At 41.7% G+C, this 16,438-nt stretch overlaps 1 protein-coding gene across 1 annotated transcript in view; it reads left to right on the forward strand.

The window, feature by feature from the left end:
* Positions 1-16,438, forward strand: part of Ism1 (isthmin 1) — an 83,465-nt gene that overhangs the window by 38,500 nt on the left and 28,527 nt on the right. The window contains exon 2 of the mRNA XM_051144745.1: positions 15,212-15,442. Coding sequence (XP_051000702.1) covers positions 15,212-15,442 — 231 coding nt within the window. The remainder of the gene's footprint in view (positions 1-15,211; positions 15,443-16,438) is intronic.

Below are 16,438 nucleotides of genomic sequence, written 5' to 3' on the forward strand. Positions count from 1 at the left end.
CCAATTGGCCCCTGTCACTTTTACAATTCGGCCCATATGTTTGGCAGGTCTGAATTAAAATGTGATGGCCCCACCTGCTTATATCCATATTTGGGACTCATTGGCTCATCTGTCCCCTGGAGTAGCTCTCTTCATGTCTGCATGAAGTACTATGTGACATTTTGTTTCTGCCTCTTTTTGTGTGGGTTAGACACCACCTGTTTTGTTTCCTTCTCCTTATATCTTCTGCTTTTGTTGACCAGATCCAATTTTCCCTATGAAGTTATCAGATTGCACAAATCAGACAACACTAAGCTATATTGGGATCTACATAACAGTTTCCCTAAGAAAGGGGGGGGCAGAATTTCCCCAGTACCAAACAAAATGGGGCACTGAGTTAAGGATTTACTCATAGTGTGCTGCACTAGGATAATCTCCTTAGTGCTGTTACTCTGGGTGTGGGAGAATTCGAATTCAGAATAGCTATAGAATCTCTTATTCGAGACGACACCTCCAGAGGAAAAATTAGAACAACATAGTCCTGTGAAAGATAGAAGGGCTTTGGGGCCTGTTTCCCAGCAAGAGGCCTCTTAGCCTTTCATTTATAGAATTGGAGTTCTCACACTTAACTCAAATGAAAGAATAATTAACACATTAATCAACACATGTTTGAGTAATACTCTATCTACCAGTTCCCAGTGTTCTCCAGGCTCCCATTTTTCTCTCTAGATAAATTTCACACCTTACTTTGCTCAAATTTATGCCTAGACGTATGTTCTACAAGCAGTGAATCAACTAAGCATTACACCAGCCTCTTGCTCTGGCTTCAGGGTGGCTTTGACCAATGTTGAACATAACAGGCATAAGGAGAGAGTATTTAATAATCTTTGTATATCCACGTTCACCTACACACACACATAGGTCTCTATTTTCCTACTTCAACAGTAGCTTCTCCCTTTATTTACATCTTCAGGTCTTTTGTATAAAATCTTCATGGTTTTATTTACCAAGAGATAATTGATGGTTTCTGGCCACCTTGCCAAGAAACGTATAAGCTGTTCTTTTATTGAACTCTCTTAAGCTTAAGAGTACCACCAGTTTTCTGCTCATTTAGATTGATGTGTCCTAATATGGTAATGTTGATACCTGTGTGATGGTTCATCTTAAATTCCAACATGTTTGGATTTTTTTTTAAAAAAACTAAATTAATAACACACACCTCCGAGTGTTTCTTAGAAACCAATAGATCATGGGAGCTCTGACCTAATGAGTGGGTTGACTAATCCCCTTGATGGATTCATTGTATGATACAATTATTGGGGTGTCAGGAATGTAGGGGGTGGGGCCAAGTTGCATGAAGTGGGTTACTGGGGATGTATCATTGGGGGGGTCTATCTTCTGATACCTCTGATACCTTGCATCCCCTTTTTCTATTTCCTGGATATCATAATCTGAACTGACCTGCTTTAATATTCTTTTTCCAGAATGATAGACCAAGACTTTTCAAACAGCCACCTGATAGCCACTAAAGAATGTGCATTTCTCTTTCTGGAACCTCAACTAACTAAAGGAGTTCTGATGCGAGATTTATCTTATGAGAGAATAAAGCCAGGAAATTCTTCATGTCTCCGGGATCAAAAGGGAAATATGTATGGAGACAGGGGGGTTAAAAGTAAGTTTTGCCATGGTGGCCCATGCCTTTAATCCCAGCCCTCAGGAGGCAGAGGCAGGAGGATTGCTGTGAGTTCAAGGCCAGCCTGGTCTAAGCAGCGAGTCCAGGACAGCCAAGGCTAAACAGAGAAACCCTGTCTCAACAAAGCCAAAAAAGAAAAAAGAAAAGAAAAGAAAGAAAGAAAAAAGAAATATGTTTTGCACCTGGTGGCAGGCCTTCTGTCTTTTGAGAAGACATGACAAGGGAAGTCTTTTTCACAGGCCATGGTTCTCCGTTCTTGTTTCAGCTTGATAGTGCCTTAGGCCAGCATCCAGACATGTCTGATAAGATTAAAGAGCATAGTAAATAAAGGAGTCATCAGCTAGAAGTGATGGCACACACTTTTAATCCTAGTACTCAGGAGGCAGAGACAGGCAGATCTCTTTGAGTTCTAGGCTGGCCTGCTGTACATAGTAAGTGTCAAGCCAGCCAGGGAAGAGTCACCTTATGTTAACTTGTGAAGAGTCTGGATAAGTTCCCTTCATTCCATTGAAAATATTCCACCCTTCAAGGTTCCCTGCATTTTTAGTGTATAATCATTATTTTAATCACCCCCCCCCAAGAATTTCTTAAAGACAAAAAAAAAAATCTGTCTATATACAATTTGCATATGATTAAAGACATGATTTTTCTACCAATATAGGGTAAGCATCTGAAAGATTTAACTAATTAATGAGAAAACTAAGTTAATACCAGTTCATAACATTTGAAGAATAGATTATAAAAAATGGGAAAATAAGTACATATTTAGATGTGAACAAAATTGATTAATAAACTAGACATCCACAGAGTCATAAGCCTTGCATTTTACAGCTGAACTAAAACCATTTGAATTTCTACAGGATGAAGATCTCTAAATGAGCATATAACATTTAATCTATTGCCCTAATTAATAATACCTCAAAGATACATCTTCCCAGAGAATTGAATAATCTCAGGCAAGCATGTTATATCATGCCTCAGTAATAACCAATAAAGTTGCTCTCCCCTTTTGCTCCACTTCTAAGCTGATCTGAACTATCATGGTCCAGCACAGTTCCTGGTATATGAGAGAGACAGAAGAAGTGTTTAGTGGGAGAATTCACAAATCTAGCAAACACCCTGGATGACCCAACTTTTTGTCATAAGCCCACAGCTGAATCACCTGCAGGAGCCAGACTGTTTTCCCTGGAGAAGAAGAAAACAGAAATGGAGTGATGTCCATCTGGGTAGGCAGGTAGGAGGGGAAAGAAGTCCTGGTGGCCTACAGCTTTGTCCTCACCTCGGACCACATTTGGGCTATGACAGCTCTATAATTGGGCCATGCTCCCTTGGCAAGGCTCTCTAGGAAGTGAGCTGCAAAGGTGCATCACAACAGTGCAAGGAAACACTGTCAAGACTCAGCTGACTCTTTGAAGGCCTGGCTGGGGTACTGTTAACAAAGCAGTACACACATATGAGGGAACCTTTCAATTGTTTTCACCAACCTTGAGTCAACATGAGAACGGAGATGGTGTTCTAGTCACTAAAGGTAGGCAGCATCTGATTTGACGAATTTAGAGCCATTGGGTTTTTATTTTGTCATGGATTTGATGCTCTGGGCATTTTCAATAGGCTTTTAAAAAAAAAAACACATTGCATCAGTTAAAAGCATGTACTACTGTTGTAAAGGACCTGAGTTCAGTTCCCAGCACCTATATCAATCAGTTCACAAGCAACTGTATAACTCCATCACCAGGAGGCTCCAATGCCTGTGGCATTCACAGGCACATGCACATATGTCCACTACACACACACACACACACACACACACACACACACACACACACACACACACACCATTTAAAAATAATATACTTTTTAGATGTTTAAAACCACATTGCAATGATATGCCAGACAACTGTCTCAAAAGGATTCCAGCCCAAGGACATCAAAACTTAAGAGACTGAGAGCTCTTCTGAAATTCTCATCTTACTCCACAAAACCATTATACACACACACAGAGAGAGAGAGAGAGAGAGAGAGAGAGAGAGAGAGAGAGAGAGAGAGAGAGAGAACAAACAAGGTCTTATATCCATTAGCTTTTGCTATATAACACTCTACCCTGAATTTGGTAACTTAAAACCATAAAAGCATATTATTCTTCATGATTCTCTTAATCTCAGCTGGGTTGACTCAACTAGTCTTGAGTGGGCCTCAATCTCAAGATGAGGCTTGTCACTTGGCAAACTGATTGGCGTGGGATATATGGCCCCAGCCCTACGTGTCTCTAATGCAGCAAGCAGGTCCTGGCTTCTTAGCATACTCCAAAGAGCAGCCGAAACAAGCAGTAACAAAGCACCCGTGGAATGAGATCTATGCTCGTTGTTCCGTTGTCCATAGTAAAGAGCACAGCCAAGCTCACAGTGAGTCAGGAGCATTGTCAAGCTCAAAGATTGTACACCGTGTACACCTGCTTACGGTAGGGTTAGCTAGAAAGGAAGATGTAGACATCTTGACAGCCATTCTACCATAGTGCAAACCACAGAAAAGTACCCAGACTTACAGGAAGGCAAGGTCAGACCTGAGATACAGACCTCATTCTGAATCTAGCACTAGCCACAATACCACAAGCTCCTTTCTAAAATTCCAAGGTTAAAATCACATTCCCTTTAAAATCTATTTATAGGTACATGGGATGAAGAGATTTCTAGAAGGTAAAAGTATTGACCTTAAGTGTTGAGAAGACGCCACTATCTTAATTGGTACAGGCAACCAAACAGGGCCAGCCCAGCCTCGGGCCTCGGCCTCTGAACAAGCATTCTGTGTGATCTGGCTTGCCTTCTGAGATCCCCCTTCCAAAAGCAGAATCCCAGCCTTGGCCTGGGTCTTTGTACCCTCCATTCCACAGGGGAGACACTGAATCACTGCCAGAGCCTCCTTGGCCTACCAGATACCTCCATCTGCTTAAAGCAGGACTTGGAGTAGTTGGTACCTGCTGTCCTAGTTTACTTTGCTATTGCTGTGATAAACACCAAGACCAAAAACAACATGGTGAGGAAAGAGTTTCTTACATCTTACACTTGATAGTCCGTCATGACAGCCTGGATATGAGCTCAAGGCTGGAGCCTGGAGGCAGAAACTGAAGCAGAGACCATGGTGGCTTATTGGCTTGCTGTCCCTGGCTTGCTCCGTTATCTTTCTTACACATCTCACACCCACCTGCCCAGGGATGGTACTGCCTACACCTCCTACAAGAAAGTGTCTGCACAGATATTCCCACAAGCCAATGTGTGCCAGCCGGGCAATTCCCCAATTGAGATTCTCTTTCCCGGGTGACTCTACCTTGTGTCAATCACTAACCAGAACATGGACACACTTATTAGTGCTTCCTCAAGCTGGGTCCTGGAAAGTGAGTATAGATCAGCGGTTCTCAACCTGAGGGTCACAACCCTTTTGGGGTTGCCTAGCACCATCAGAAAACACAGATATTTACATTATGGCTCATAACAATAGCAAAATTACAGTTGTGAAGTAGCAAAAAATTAATTTTGTGATATGGGTGGGGGTCCTCCACAACATGAGGAACTGTATTTAAAAAGTCACAGCATTAGGGTGGTTGACAACCACTGGCCTAGCTAATCACTCTGTTTTTTTTTTTTTTCTTAAATATTTTTTTGAAAATTTCATACACAAATACTATATTTCCACTTCTCCATCACCCTCCCCAACTTTTCCTCTCAACTTCATGGCTTCCTCTCCTCCTCCTCCTTTGTCATTGTGGAGAGAGAGAGAGAGAGAGAGAGAGAGAGAGAGAGAGAGAGAGAGAGAGACAGAGAGAGAGAGAGAGAGAGACCTGCCAAATCCATTTACTGTTATTCACGTGTGCATGTGTTTGGTACTGACCTCTTAAGACTGGATAACCTATCAGCAAGCTCATCTCCAAAGAAGGCAGATTCTCCATCTCTCAGAAGCCATTGATTGCTCTTTATCCAGGGACACACCTTGTGAGATTTCTCCTGTCTGTGTTGGCTTGTCAAGTGGTGGTGTCCTTCTGCACGTCTTGTTTAGGCAACCATGTTGTTGAGATATCCCGCTTCCACTAGATACTGCCACATCCAGACACTGTCTACCAGCAAGCATCCTGGTCCTCTGGCTCTTACAATCTTTTCACCCCTTCTTCTGCAATTTTCTCTAAAGTGGGTGTGGCCAAAATGCAGAGAATCATTCTGTCTTCGCTCCTAGCAATAAAGAAAGCACAACTTAAAACATCACCAATAATCTGTACTCCCAGAGGATGCTGAGCTCCAGTGTGACCAAAGAACAGTGAGTGGAGCCCCCTGGTGGCCAGCCACAGCTCTTAGCAAATTAGGTCTGACCTCAAATTTGAACACCCAGGGGCACAGTCTCGTGAGAGCTAGCTTTATTATCTGACCGGTCTATGTTTGTCCACCTAACCCTAAGGAAGACTCTAGAAAATACAAAAGTTTTCACCTTATAGTTTCATTAATGTTTTATATCATGGGAAAATATTCTTTTTGGAAAACTGGCTTTCCATCCTTGTAAGCATGTCTTGTACATTAATCTTGGAGTTGAAAGGGTGGTTTCAGTTCATTTTTTAACTAACAGAACATAAAAGAAGTGGGTCCGGGAAAAATTACCTCTCTGTTTTTGGTGCCAGCAATGGAGAAAACACAACTTGAAAACGCTGCTAATAATCTACACAGTTTTAAGATCAAAGCAACACAGAAGTATTGGAGATAAATCATCAACGTGCTGGCTTCTATTTTACCAGCTGGCCCAGAAGCATTAGGGAAGATGCAGAGTTGGGCAGCCCCTCCTCCAGGAGCCAACGCGAATTCACCATCCTTCATCTCTTGTAAAGCATCGCCTGAGACTCTAAGTGAGGTCACTCCCATGCCCTAAAGTAAACATACTCCTGATACGTTCTGCCACCACAAGCGGAGATTCCTCAGCTATTAGTCAGACTGCACAGAAGGTTCTGTTGGTTCCCAGCCAGGACCGTGACACTCCTGCCTTCTTGAAACATGATGTGACTGTGTCATCAACTCCCAGGGTTGTCTTTGGGGTCCCCTAACAGACTGAAGCATGTGTCTGATGGTCTTTCCTCTGCCAGGACAGTTCCTAAAGAGTTGTTGCTTTTTTTTTTTTTTTTTTTTTTTTTTAACGCTTGGTTTAAGATAGAGATATCAATTTTAAAGCAACCCTTTTAAATGAAGTAACTATTTACTTCATTCCTGCTGTTTGCAGGGGATTGGTCATCACCACTCTCATGCACCACAAGAACGGAGGACAGTCGACCTTCATACCCACATAGCCACGTGGGATGGGGGTCTCCCTAGTAGATTTTGAGTGCCTCTTTGCAGTGCCCACTGCTGTCACTCCTAGAACGCCCATCTCTATCCCCATCTTCCTGAGTACTAACCAAGTGTGTCCCCAGAGTAACAGATTCTGTGGTCCAAAAGTCATTTTATTTATCTCCCAGCTTTTCTCTCCCAAGGAGTACTTGCTCTTCAATCATGTGTGACGATAATTAGTGTGTCCTTTAGTCTTTTATCTGCCCCAAATTGGGAACTGTTGCTCTTCCCTTTGAAACCCCACCAGTAGCATTCTTGAACTTATTTTTAGATGTGTGGAAGTTTTCCAGACAAAATTGATGCCCCTCACAGATATAAATAAATAAATAAATAAATAAATAAATAAGCAAGCAAGCCCAGTACGATTATCCTGGGTACAAGGAAACAGAGTGTTTTAATATGGAAGAAGTGTAGCCATATGCCTGGGTGCAGTATGGCTTCTTTTAATCTGGAAAAAGGAAACAAGCATTGTTGATAATAATATGCAGATGTCAGGCTGCAAATGAGGACATATTGCTAATTAGCTATATTGTTAGTGTGTTTTCAGGAGAGAGACTACAGTGACGTTAATTATAATCTCTGTTGTTCGTTGTTCAAAGCCTATGAGACCAAATGCATTTCTAATAATATCTTCTTTAATATCTTCAGTAGAAGATTCTTAAATTCTTTTTCCCCCTTAGAATCCCACATTAAAGCCACATTAGGAGTAATGAGGTCTACAGCCTGAGCCTAATTAAAACAAAATCTAACAAGACATAGCAATCATTATCATTAATGAGTACTTATTTGGTGCCCCCCTTAGCAGTTGGCATTGGAGGATGGGGCTCAGAGATGGTAGATACAGCCTTTTTGCCCCAGAAATTTGTCATGTAGTCTGACTCTGAGAAGTTGGCCTGGTCATTTTAATCTGGGAATAGTTTCTGCAGCCGTAAATAGAAAAAGCACTAAAACTTTCCTAGCCAGCCAGTTGCTTACTAGTGTGTGCCTCTCCTGGAGGCTCAGGGAGGGTCCACAGCAACAGTGTTCTTCACACAGCAGCCCTTGGCTGATGCTTGAGGAATGGAGTGGGTGCTATTTGCAGACAGGGATAACAATGCTTAGGTCATTTTTCCAAAAAGCTGGATCCACTGTCCTTTTCCTCACCCTGGTCCTTCCTACTATAATTATCTTTCCTTCTAGGTACTCATCATCTCAATTTGTCCTACGGTTTAATTGCCCAAAGAACCTTATTCTTTCTCTCCTGTATTCCTGGCCTGTACCAAATGACCAGCTGGGACACTCTGGCCTCTCTGACCACTGTGGCCGTTGCTGTGGTCGTGGAAGTCCACCTTGGCCACAAGGAAATCATAACAAGCAGCTTGAGCCACACAGTATCAGAATGCCATGCCTGAACAGCCTTGGCCTTGGACCTATGATACCCCCAGCATAAAGGGACACAATATAAATTGTCTCAGAAAATAGTCTAGTTCATCTCAGGGTAGCTGTCCCACAGGTCAGCAGGACCGGGTTATGACAGCCAAGGGAGATAGAAGAAATAGGAGGCGGAGGAATTCCAATAAGCCTCCAGCTGGTCTACAGAATGCCACCAGAGAAGTGGCACCTAGTGGAAAAGTCACAAGACAAGCTGGTATTTACACTAATGCTCCTGTGCTATAATGGAGGCCACAGCGGGGACCCTTCCTGCTCTGGAACTCTTTGGTGTTATATGGCAGGCTCTGTCCACGGAGCGCTTCCATCTTCCTGGCTCACTCTCCTCCCATCTTCCTGTTCTCTTCACCTGTTTCACTCTTACTTCCTTTTGATCTCAGTTCACAAGTCCCCGCCCCCCGCCCCCTCAGAGCTTGACCGTTGCTACTTCAAATAATGATCGTTCTTTTCCTGGCAGTTTTCTTTATAGGTACCATTATATATGCTCATGCATTTTCAGACTCAGTGTGCACCAGTCATGTAGTTTTACACTTGTTGTCTGTTGTTTTTGTTTGTTTTTGATGCCCAAATTGTATAATCTCACTGGGAGCCCCCAAGTCAGCTCCTGGTTTTTTTGTTTTTCAAGAGAACCCCATTAGGCACTGGAAATGTCCTTGCTATCTGTCACAGCAAAATATTCCAAACTCATGTGCACTGTCTATGGCCAAGCTCTTAGCTCAGCCATTTGTCCAAAGAGAGGTTCATTTGAATGAGAAAAAAAAAAAAAAAAAAAAAAAAAACCCTAGAACATTATTAAGAGCACTCCAGTACAAATTAAAGGAAATACTGCATACACAAGAAGCAAAATTTGAGAAATATAATGTGTAAATATAGAAACAATGATGATTCAGTAAATGCATATAGAGAATTGCAGATTTGGAATGGGGGTTATGGGAGGGTTCAGGGCATCTCTATAACTGGCTGGTGTAAAGCTCTCTGTCATCTTAATGCTCTGCCAATAATTCTGCCATTTAAGGATTGAGTTCAATCACAGTGATCAGAAACTCAACAAAGTTAATTAACTAAATAGGTTTTTACTTTTTATTGAAAATCATTTTTTGATATAGTATATTCTAACCATAGTTTCTCCTCCATTTGATTATTTTATTTATTATTAGTATTTTATTTTATTAGTATATAACATTTGTGTATACTTACAAAATTCAGTATGAGAATTCAAAATATGTATGAAGTATGTGATAAACTCCAGATAATTAGTTTCAAACATTTGCTACTTATATATTATATCTGTGTTTTAGGAATCATTGAACTAGTTATTTTGAAACATATGACAAATTGTTGAAGACTATTGTTCCTCTGCTGTACTATAAACAACAGACCGAGTTTGTCATCTCAGCTGTATTTATGTACCATTATCTAACCTCCCCTTGTACTCACTCCCTAGCCTTCCCAGTCTCTGCGAACTACACTACTTCATTGAGATTAATCATTTGTAAGTTCCACAAATGAGCAGCAACAGGCAGTATTTGTCATGCTGTGCTTAGCTAATTTCAGTTAACACAGTTCCGCACTCCATCAATATTACTATAAATGACAGGTGACAAGCCAACTGCATGGTCCTGGCATAAAAGCTGACACATAAACCAATAAAGCAGAACATCTAACTCTTAAATAATTGTCACCTCCCTACAAATGCAGTAGATCTTACTGAAGGGAACAGTGCCACTAATACTGCTACTATAGCATTATTGTGCTGGCTATTTCCATATCAATTTGACACAAGCTAGAGTTATGAAAGAGGAGAGATCATTAACTGAAAAACCTACCTCCATAAAATCCAGCTATAGGGCTGGGTATGGTCTCTCAGGCCTTTAATGCCAGCACTTACTTGAGAGATAGCTAGGCGAATCTCTGTGAGTTTCAGGCCAGCCTGGTCTACAAAGTAAGATCCTGGGCATCCAAGGCTGTTACACAGAGAAACCCTGTCTCAAAACAAAACAAAAATCCAGCAATAGGGCGTATTTTTACATTATTTGATTAACTTGTTATTGATTAATTTATTAATCATTGAATTAATTGATTCATGATGAAGAGGCCATCCCATTGTGGTTGAAGACCGCCCCTGCCCTGGTAGTCCCAGGATCTATAAGAAGGCAGGCTGAGCAAGCCATGATGATCAAGCAAGTGATCAGCATGCCTCCATGGCCTCTGCATCAGCTCCTGTTTCAGGGTTCCTGTCCTGCTTCAGTTCCTCTCCTGACTCCCTTTGATGATGTACTTTGATGTGGAAGTGGAAGTGAAATAAACCCTTTCCTTCCCAAGTTGCTTTGGTCATGGTGTTTCATCACAGCAACAGTAACCCTAATTAGGACAAATATCAATAATGATGATAATGATAATGCAAAGACATTGAGGGAGTCTTCAGTTGAGGACTGACGTGATGAGACCCACAGTGCTATCAGTTTTTTATATAGGCAAAAGTGGAAGAGAGAAGGGCACGTGGTATATTGAATCTGCTTCCTTGTTAGCAGTTCAAGCCCTTACCTCTGCTTAACCCTGACTGGACAGTCTGTGTCACCTGATCACCCCTCAGCTGAATAAACTTTGGGGAATATAGTTCTACGCAGCTATCTCCTCACCTGAAGCAAAAACCAAATAAGAAAAAGATAGGAAGGGTCATTGAGGAGACAATTGCAATGTTGACTACAGTGTTGCTATCCATAGCAAAACACTAACCTGTACGAGCATCCTCTTTTAAATCTGAACACTTGTAGAATAATGAAGGGGTTCCTATGCAAAGATGGCATGTATGAAGCTACAGCTGGCTAATTTGGCCCACCTAAATCACCTTCCTCAATGTCAGTAGTCCTGTTTTTATTTTCAGTGGGAGTAACAGCTCTACCATTAGGACCACAGAGGGAGCATGGCTACTGAGGCTGTGCTGCAGCATTGCTAATGGAGGTCACAGATTAAAGACCGACTATGGAGAAAGAAACATGTTCCCATACCAAGCAGACAAGCCCCTGTGTCACTTGCAGATGAAAACACATCCTGTGGCATTTCAGAAGGAATGTAGGTTTCTTGTCTTAAATTCCTGAACATCTCTAAGCTACTATCTCCAGAAAATAGTGTTTGCTTGTCCAAGTAAAACATTGTTTTTCACCTGTCCTGTGACTCTTTACCTGATATAGTAATTTAAGTGAGGCATCCAATGAGCAAGTGTGATGAAAGCCAGAGTCTTGTTATCAACTAGACTCTGCAAGGAGTATATGACCCATGTTCCTTTAAGAAATGATGAAGAAAGGCCTTTGCCTGCACTGTTAGTGGATATCTATCATCTTTCTGTCCCAGATCATCAAAATAATGGGTACCCTCATATTTTTTATTGATGGAGTAAAACTCTATTTAACCTTAGAGGGACAATTCTTAAATTATCTTCCCTATCCCAAGGCTTCCAGTTTTTGAACAGCTTGGAACATAGTACACTAGGATGTCAAGGTAACTACATTCAGAAGAGGTGCAAACGTAATTCAGATACCCAGGAATTGTGTATAGCATTTTATTATTAATTCTCATCTTTCAAATACTTTACAAATGTTGAGCCAGTATCTGTGGGCCAGGGTGGCTGAGGAATGGTGGAGCAATGCCACAGTTTTGTGCAAGACTCAATCCAAAACATACTTGAACCCCAGTCCTCAAACTATTCCCAGCAGAAGTACTTGTGGCCTGGATTGCTCAGCCAATGGTCCTAACTTTGCACTTCTCTTTTATTGTGTAGATACAGCCCAACTCTTGACCATCCTACTGGAAAAGTATAGGACTGTGATTATCTGCCGCTGTGCTTTGTATAGAGGGGCACTGAGCCATCGAAAGTTGAAGGAGTTTGTTTGGGTTGAAGCAAAGCCAGGAATCACTCTATGGCAGCGAATTCAAGAGTCAGAAGGGGGAAAATCAATTAAATTCAGTCCTTTTCTTTCAAACATCTAAGCCAATGTTAACTAGCCACATATGTACATTTCCAAGCTCTTCCGAAACACAAAATTTAGTAGTAAAAAGAATGTTTCGTTGCGTGTGTGTGTGTGTGTGTGTGTGTGTGTGTGTGTGTGTGTGTGTGTATTGCAGTGCTGGGAATTGAACCTAGGACCTTAAGCATGCTAGGAAAATGCTCTACCACTGAGATACACCACCAGCACAAAGAGCTTTGCTTTTAATCTAGTTAAGAACATGTTTAGTTGATATAATAAAGCTAGGGCCTGAATTATTAAAAATCTCTAAAACTTTTGGAAAGCAAATACCAAATGTGCTTAGGTGCCTCAGTCTTCAACAAGAAATCCTCCAGGAGAATCCAGCTGTACTTCTAACACTATCAGGGCGAACCCAACTGTACTTCCAAAAACACCATCAGGGACGTGTTGGGGATGGAAGTCCAGTGAAAAAAGCAGAGAAACAACTATATTCAGGTACTTTTTGTGGTGGTTGCATCAGAGAGATCTTATTAGAAATCTCTGTTTTCATCTCTTCTCTCCTTTTCCTACCTCCCTTCCTCTTTCTTCCTCTTCCTCTCCCTCTCTTTTCTCTACTGCTCTTTCTTACCACCCCCCCTCAACTCAACCAAACAATAATACATTTAGAATTCATTGTATTGAGCAATGCCTCAGAAGACTAGGCCAACTACAGCCATGCCAGGAAACAGAAACCATGGCAAAGAGGTGACTGGGCAAGATAACAAAGACACTGGCTAGCCCACATCTCTCGAGCAAAAGGGAAAGGCAAGTAAAAACATGAAAGCAGCCTCTCACTTCACACTTCAGAGGTGACAGTTATGCTCCCTAAGTTTCTCTTTGCCACTTCAAACACTGAAAAAGGTGGTCTGTGTGTGTTTCAGTCTTGAGATGCTCTTGACCTTGAATACTTGGAGTCAAGAGTGTTTTGATTCTAGACAGAACTGTTTGGCTGGGTCCACAGCACTGCTGTGGGGGCAGGGAGAGTGTGTGGTGACAGTGTCCTGGAACATAACTCCCAAACCTCAGAACATGCCCAACCATAACAACAGCATTAACTACTGACCCAGAGGCTGGGGAAATTCTAGCTCCACATCTCCTTCCACCAGTAACCATAAAAACATTATCCCTGAAGGGTCAGAGGATGCCTTCACTAAGTGGTCCAGAGAGAGTGAGAGAACAGAGACAGTTACATTTAAAAAGTTTCCCCAGTGATAAGTAAATTGAGATATTTTTACTAGGTAAGAAAGACGTTTGACTCACAACTTTAAGAATAAGAACAAATACATTTCAGAGTTCACTTTTTGTCACTTTTTCTCTATCTCTTCATCCTCCTCTCATGTGGCTTTTCAATTCTTGTCACTCAACACACAGGCTTCCTGATTTTATGTTCCTGAAAGTAGCTGTTAGTCCCTCCTCTGTAAGTATGATCTTATTTTCTCTTTGCAATTCCTCTAGATCACTTCAAGGCTTCTCCTTTCCTCGCTCGGATATTATCTCCTGTGTTACATCCTCAGAGATGTTCTCTCGGTCTCCCTGGATAATGTTCCCTCCATCAGCTTGTCTTTCTTGTACTCTTAGTAATCAGTAGGCTCTTGTCTCACTTCTCTATGTACTTTTTGCTTGTTACACATAGGTGTGCATTCCAAAAAAGCACATGCCACATGACTATCTCACTTATTAGTATATCTCCTGCCTAGGATGTGGGTGAAATTTATGTATTAGAGAGATGGATAGAAAGATATAAATGAAATGGATTATGTATGAATAAATGGTCAGATGAATAAAGGATAAGTGGATGAACTGAAATTAATAGGTAGAATAGAAGAACGAATAACAGATACAACAGCTGAGTAGAACAAACAAAACAAAGTTCATAAATCCCAAGAAAATTTCTAAGTGGTAAACTGGGAGATATTCCCTGCCTTGGCCTTTTAAAAATGGAGAAACTAAACCGTGTGCTAGAAAAATGAAACCATGTACTACAGGAATACTATACTGGCAATGATGAGTTGAATGAAATCTGAATGAGAATGGTCCCTATCGACTTACATATTTGAGTGTTTAATCATCAGTTGGTAGACCCTTAGGAGACCTGGTGGTACTCAGAGGAAGGACAGCAGGTAGCCAAGAAGAGACTTGATACCCTATGAGAATATATAGGGGGAGGTAATCCCCCTCAGGAACAGTCATAGGGGAGGGGAATAATGGGAAAATGGGGGGGGGAGGAATGGGAGGATACAAGGGATGGGATAAACATTGAGATGTAACAAGAATAAATTAATAAAAAAATAAAAAATAAAAAAATAAAAAAAAATAAGATTAGGTATGGTCTTGTTGGTGTAGGCGTGGCCTTGTAAGAGGCAGGTCACTGGGAGTGGGCGTCAAGGCTTTAAAAGCCCATGCTAACCTCAGGGTCTCTCTCTCTCTGCCTGGAGCCTGTGATCAGCATGTAAAAAAATCTCAGCTGCTGCTACAGCACCACCATACTTGTCTGCTTCCCACCATGATGGTGATGGACTAACCCTCTGAAACTATAATCAAGCCCCCAGTTAAATGCTTTATTTTATAAAAGTTGCCTTGGTCATGGTGTCTCTTCACAGGAATAGGACAGCGACTAAGCTGCTGGCTTAACTCCAGCCACTAAAATGAATTGATCTTGTCCCTTAATTTAATGGACACTTAAGAGTGATACCTTTTACCATCTGCCTTTTGAGTATTTGTTCATTACTCTTCTATTTGTTTGCCTGTTTTAGAGTAACCTCAACCTGGAGAGTGACTCCACATCAGAAATCAGCTTTCCATTGTCCAAAGAAGACCCAGAAGAGCACCAGGTTGTCCACCAACCCTACCCCAGACAGCGATTCCCTCAAGACACTGAGCATCCTTCACTGCAAAGAGATGGCCCCAGATCCTTTCTCCTTGACCTGCCAAACTTTCCAGATCTCTCCAAAGCTGATATCAATGGACAGAATCCAAATATTCAGGTAATTGTCAGCAGCTGGCAATGGAAAGAAAACAGTTCATGTTTTGTTTCCTATCCTGATTCTAATGAGCCTTGCAACCTTCCCCCTCGTCCTTCTCAACCCCTTTCTGACTTCTGCTGAGGGCTGTCGTAGTCCCACAAAGACAGTGTTGCAAAACCCTTGATTTTTGAGGCACTGAGGTATAAAAACAATGCACCCTGAAAGTAATAAAATGTAGCTCTAGGAAAAGGCTAGACCAGGTAACCCACATTCTGTCTTCAAAGCATTCAAGAAGGTTCTCCCTTGAAGTGCCTTGCTAGCTTGCCTTCAACACCAGAAATTCCTTCAGGAGAGGACAATTTCCTAAAGAATAAATGACTAACAAACAAATAAAAAGGAAGGTGAAAATGGAACTTTCTAGAAGAGAGGTCAATGTATTTTATTAATATGGGATTTTAATGAAGCCAGGGAAATGGGACACCAGGAAGGGATTATTGGACTCAGAAATAATAGCATCCATCCACACTACAAGGGAAATGTGGCTTTGGTCTGCCCCTACAAGCATCCTCATGGAAGAGAAGCCATGCCATTCTCCCAGCAGCAACTGTTCAGGGGGTCACTATGTGGTTCATCAAGGCTACATGACTAGTAAACTGAAGTTACAGTGCTCAGCTCCAGTGTCTCCAACTCCTAGGAATACCCACCCACCAACCCATGTTTCAAGGACAAACTCGTGATGGTGAATATGGCTTGTCCATCCTCTTTCTTCCTGAAGATGGTTCTCATGACCATCCAGAAAGGCCCTGGGCAACCTAATCCTCACCTCACTCTTGTCTTGATATGCCTGCTTCCACATGTCTAGACTCTGCTCTGATCTCTTTCATGTGTGTAAGGACAGCCTTTCCATATTTTATCCTCACATCAAATTCCTATTTGCTTGTGCAGCAGCAGAAAGTTCCTCAACTTGGGCTCAGAGCATTCTTAATTAGGTGGTTCTCTCCCATCCCCAAAGTTGGT

This window comes from Acomys russatus, chromosome 4 (genome assembly GCF_903995435.1).
Source record: "Acomys russatus chromosome 4, mAcoRus1.1, whole genome shotgun sequence".
In the NCBI taxonomy this organism is placed as follows: domain Eukaryota; kingdom Metazoa; phylum Chordata; class Mammalia; order Rodentia; family Muridae; genus Acomys; species Acomys russatus.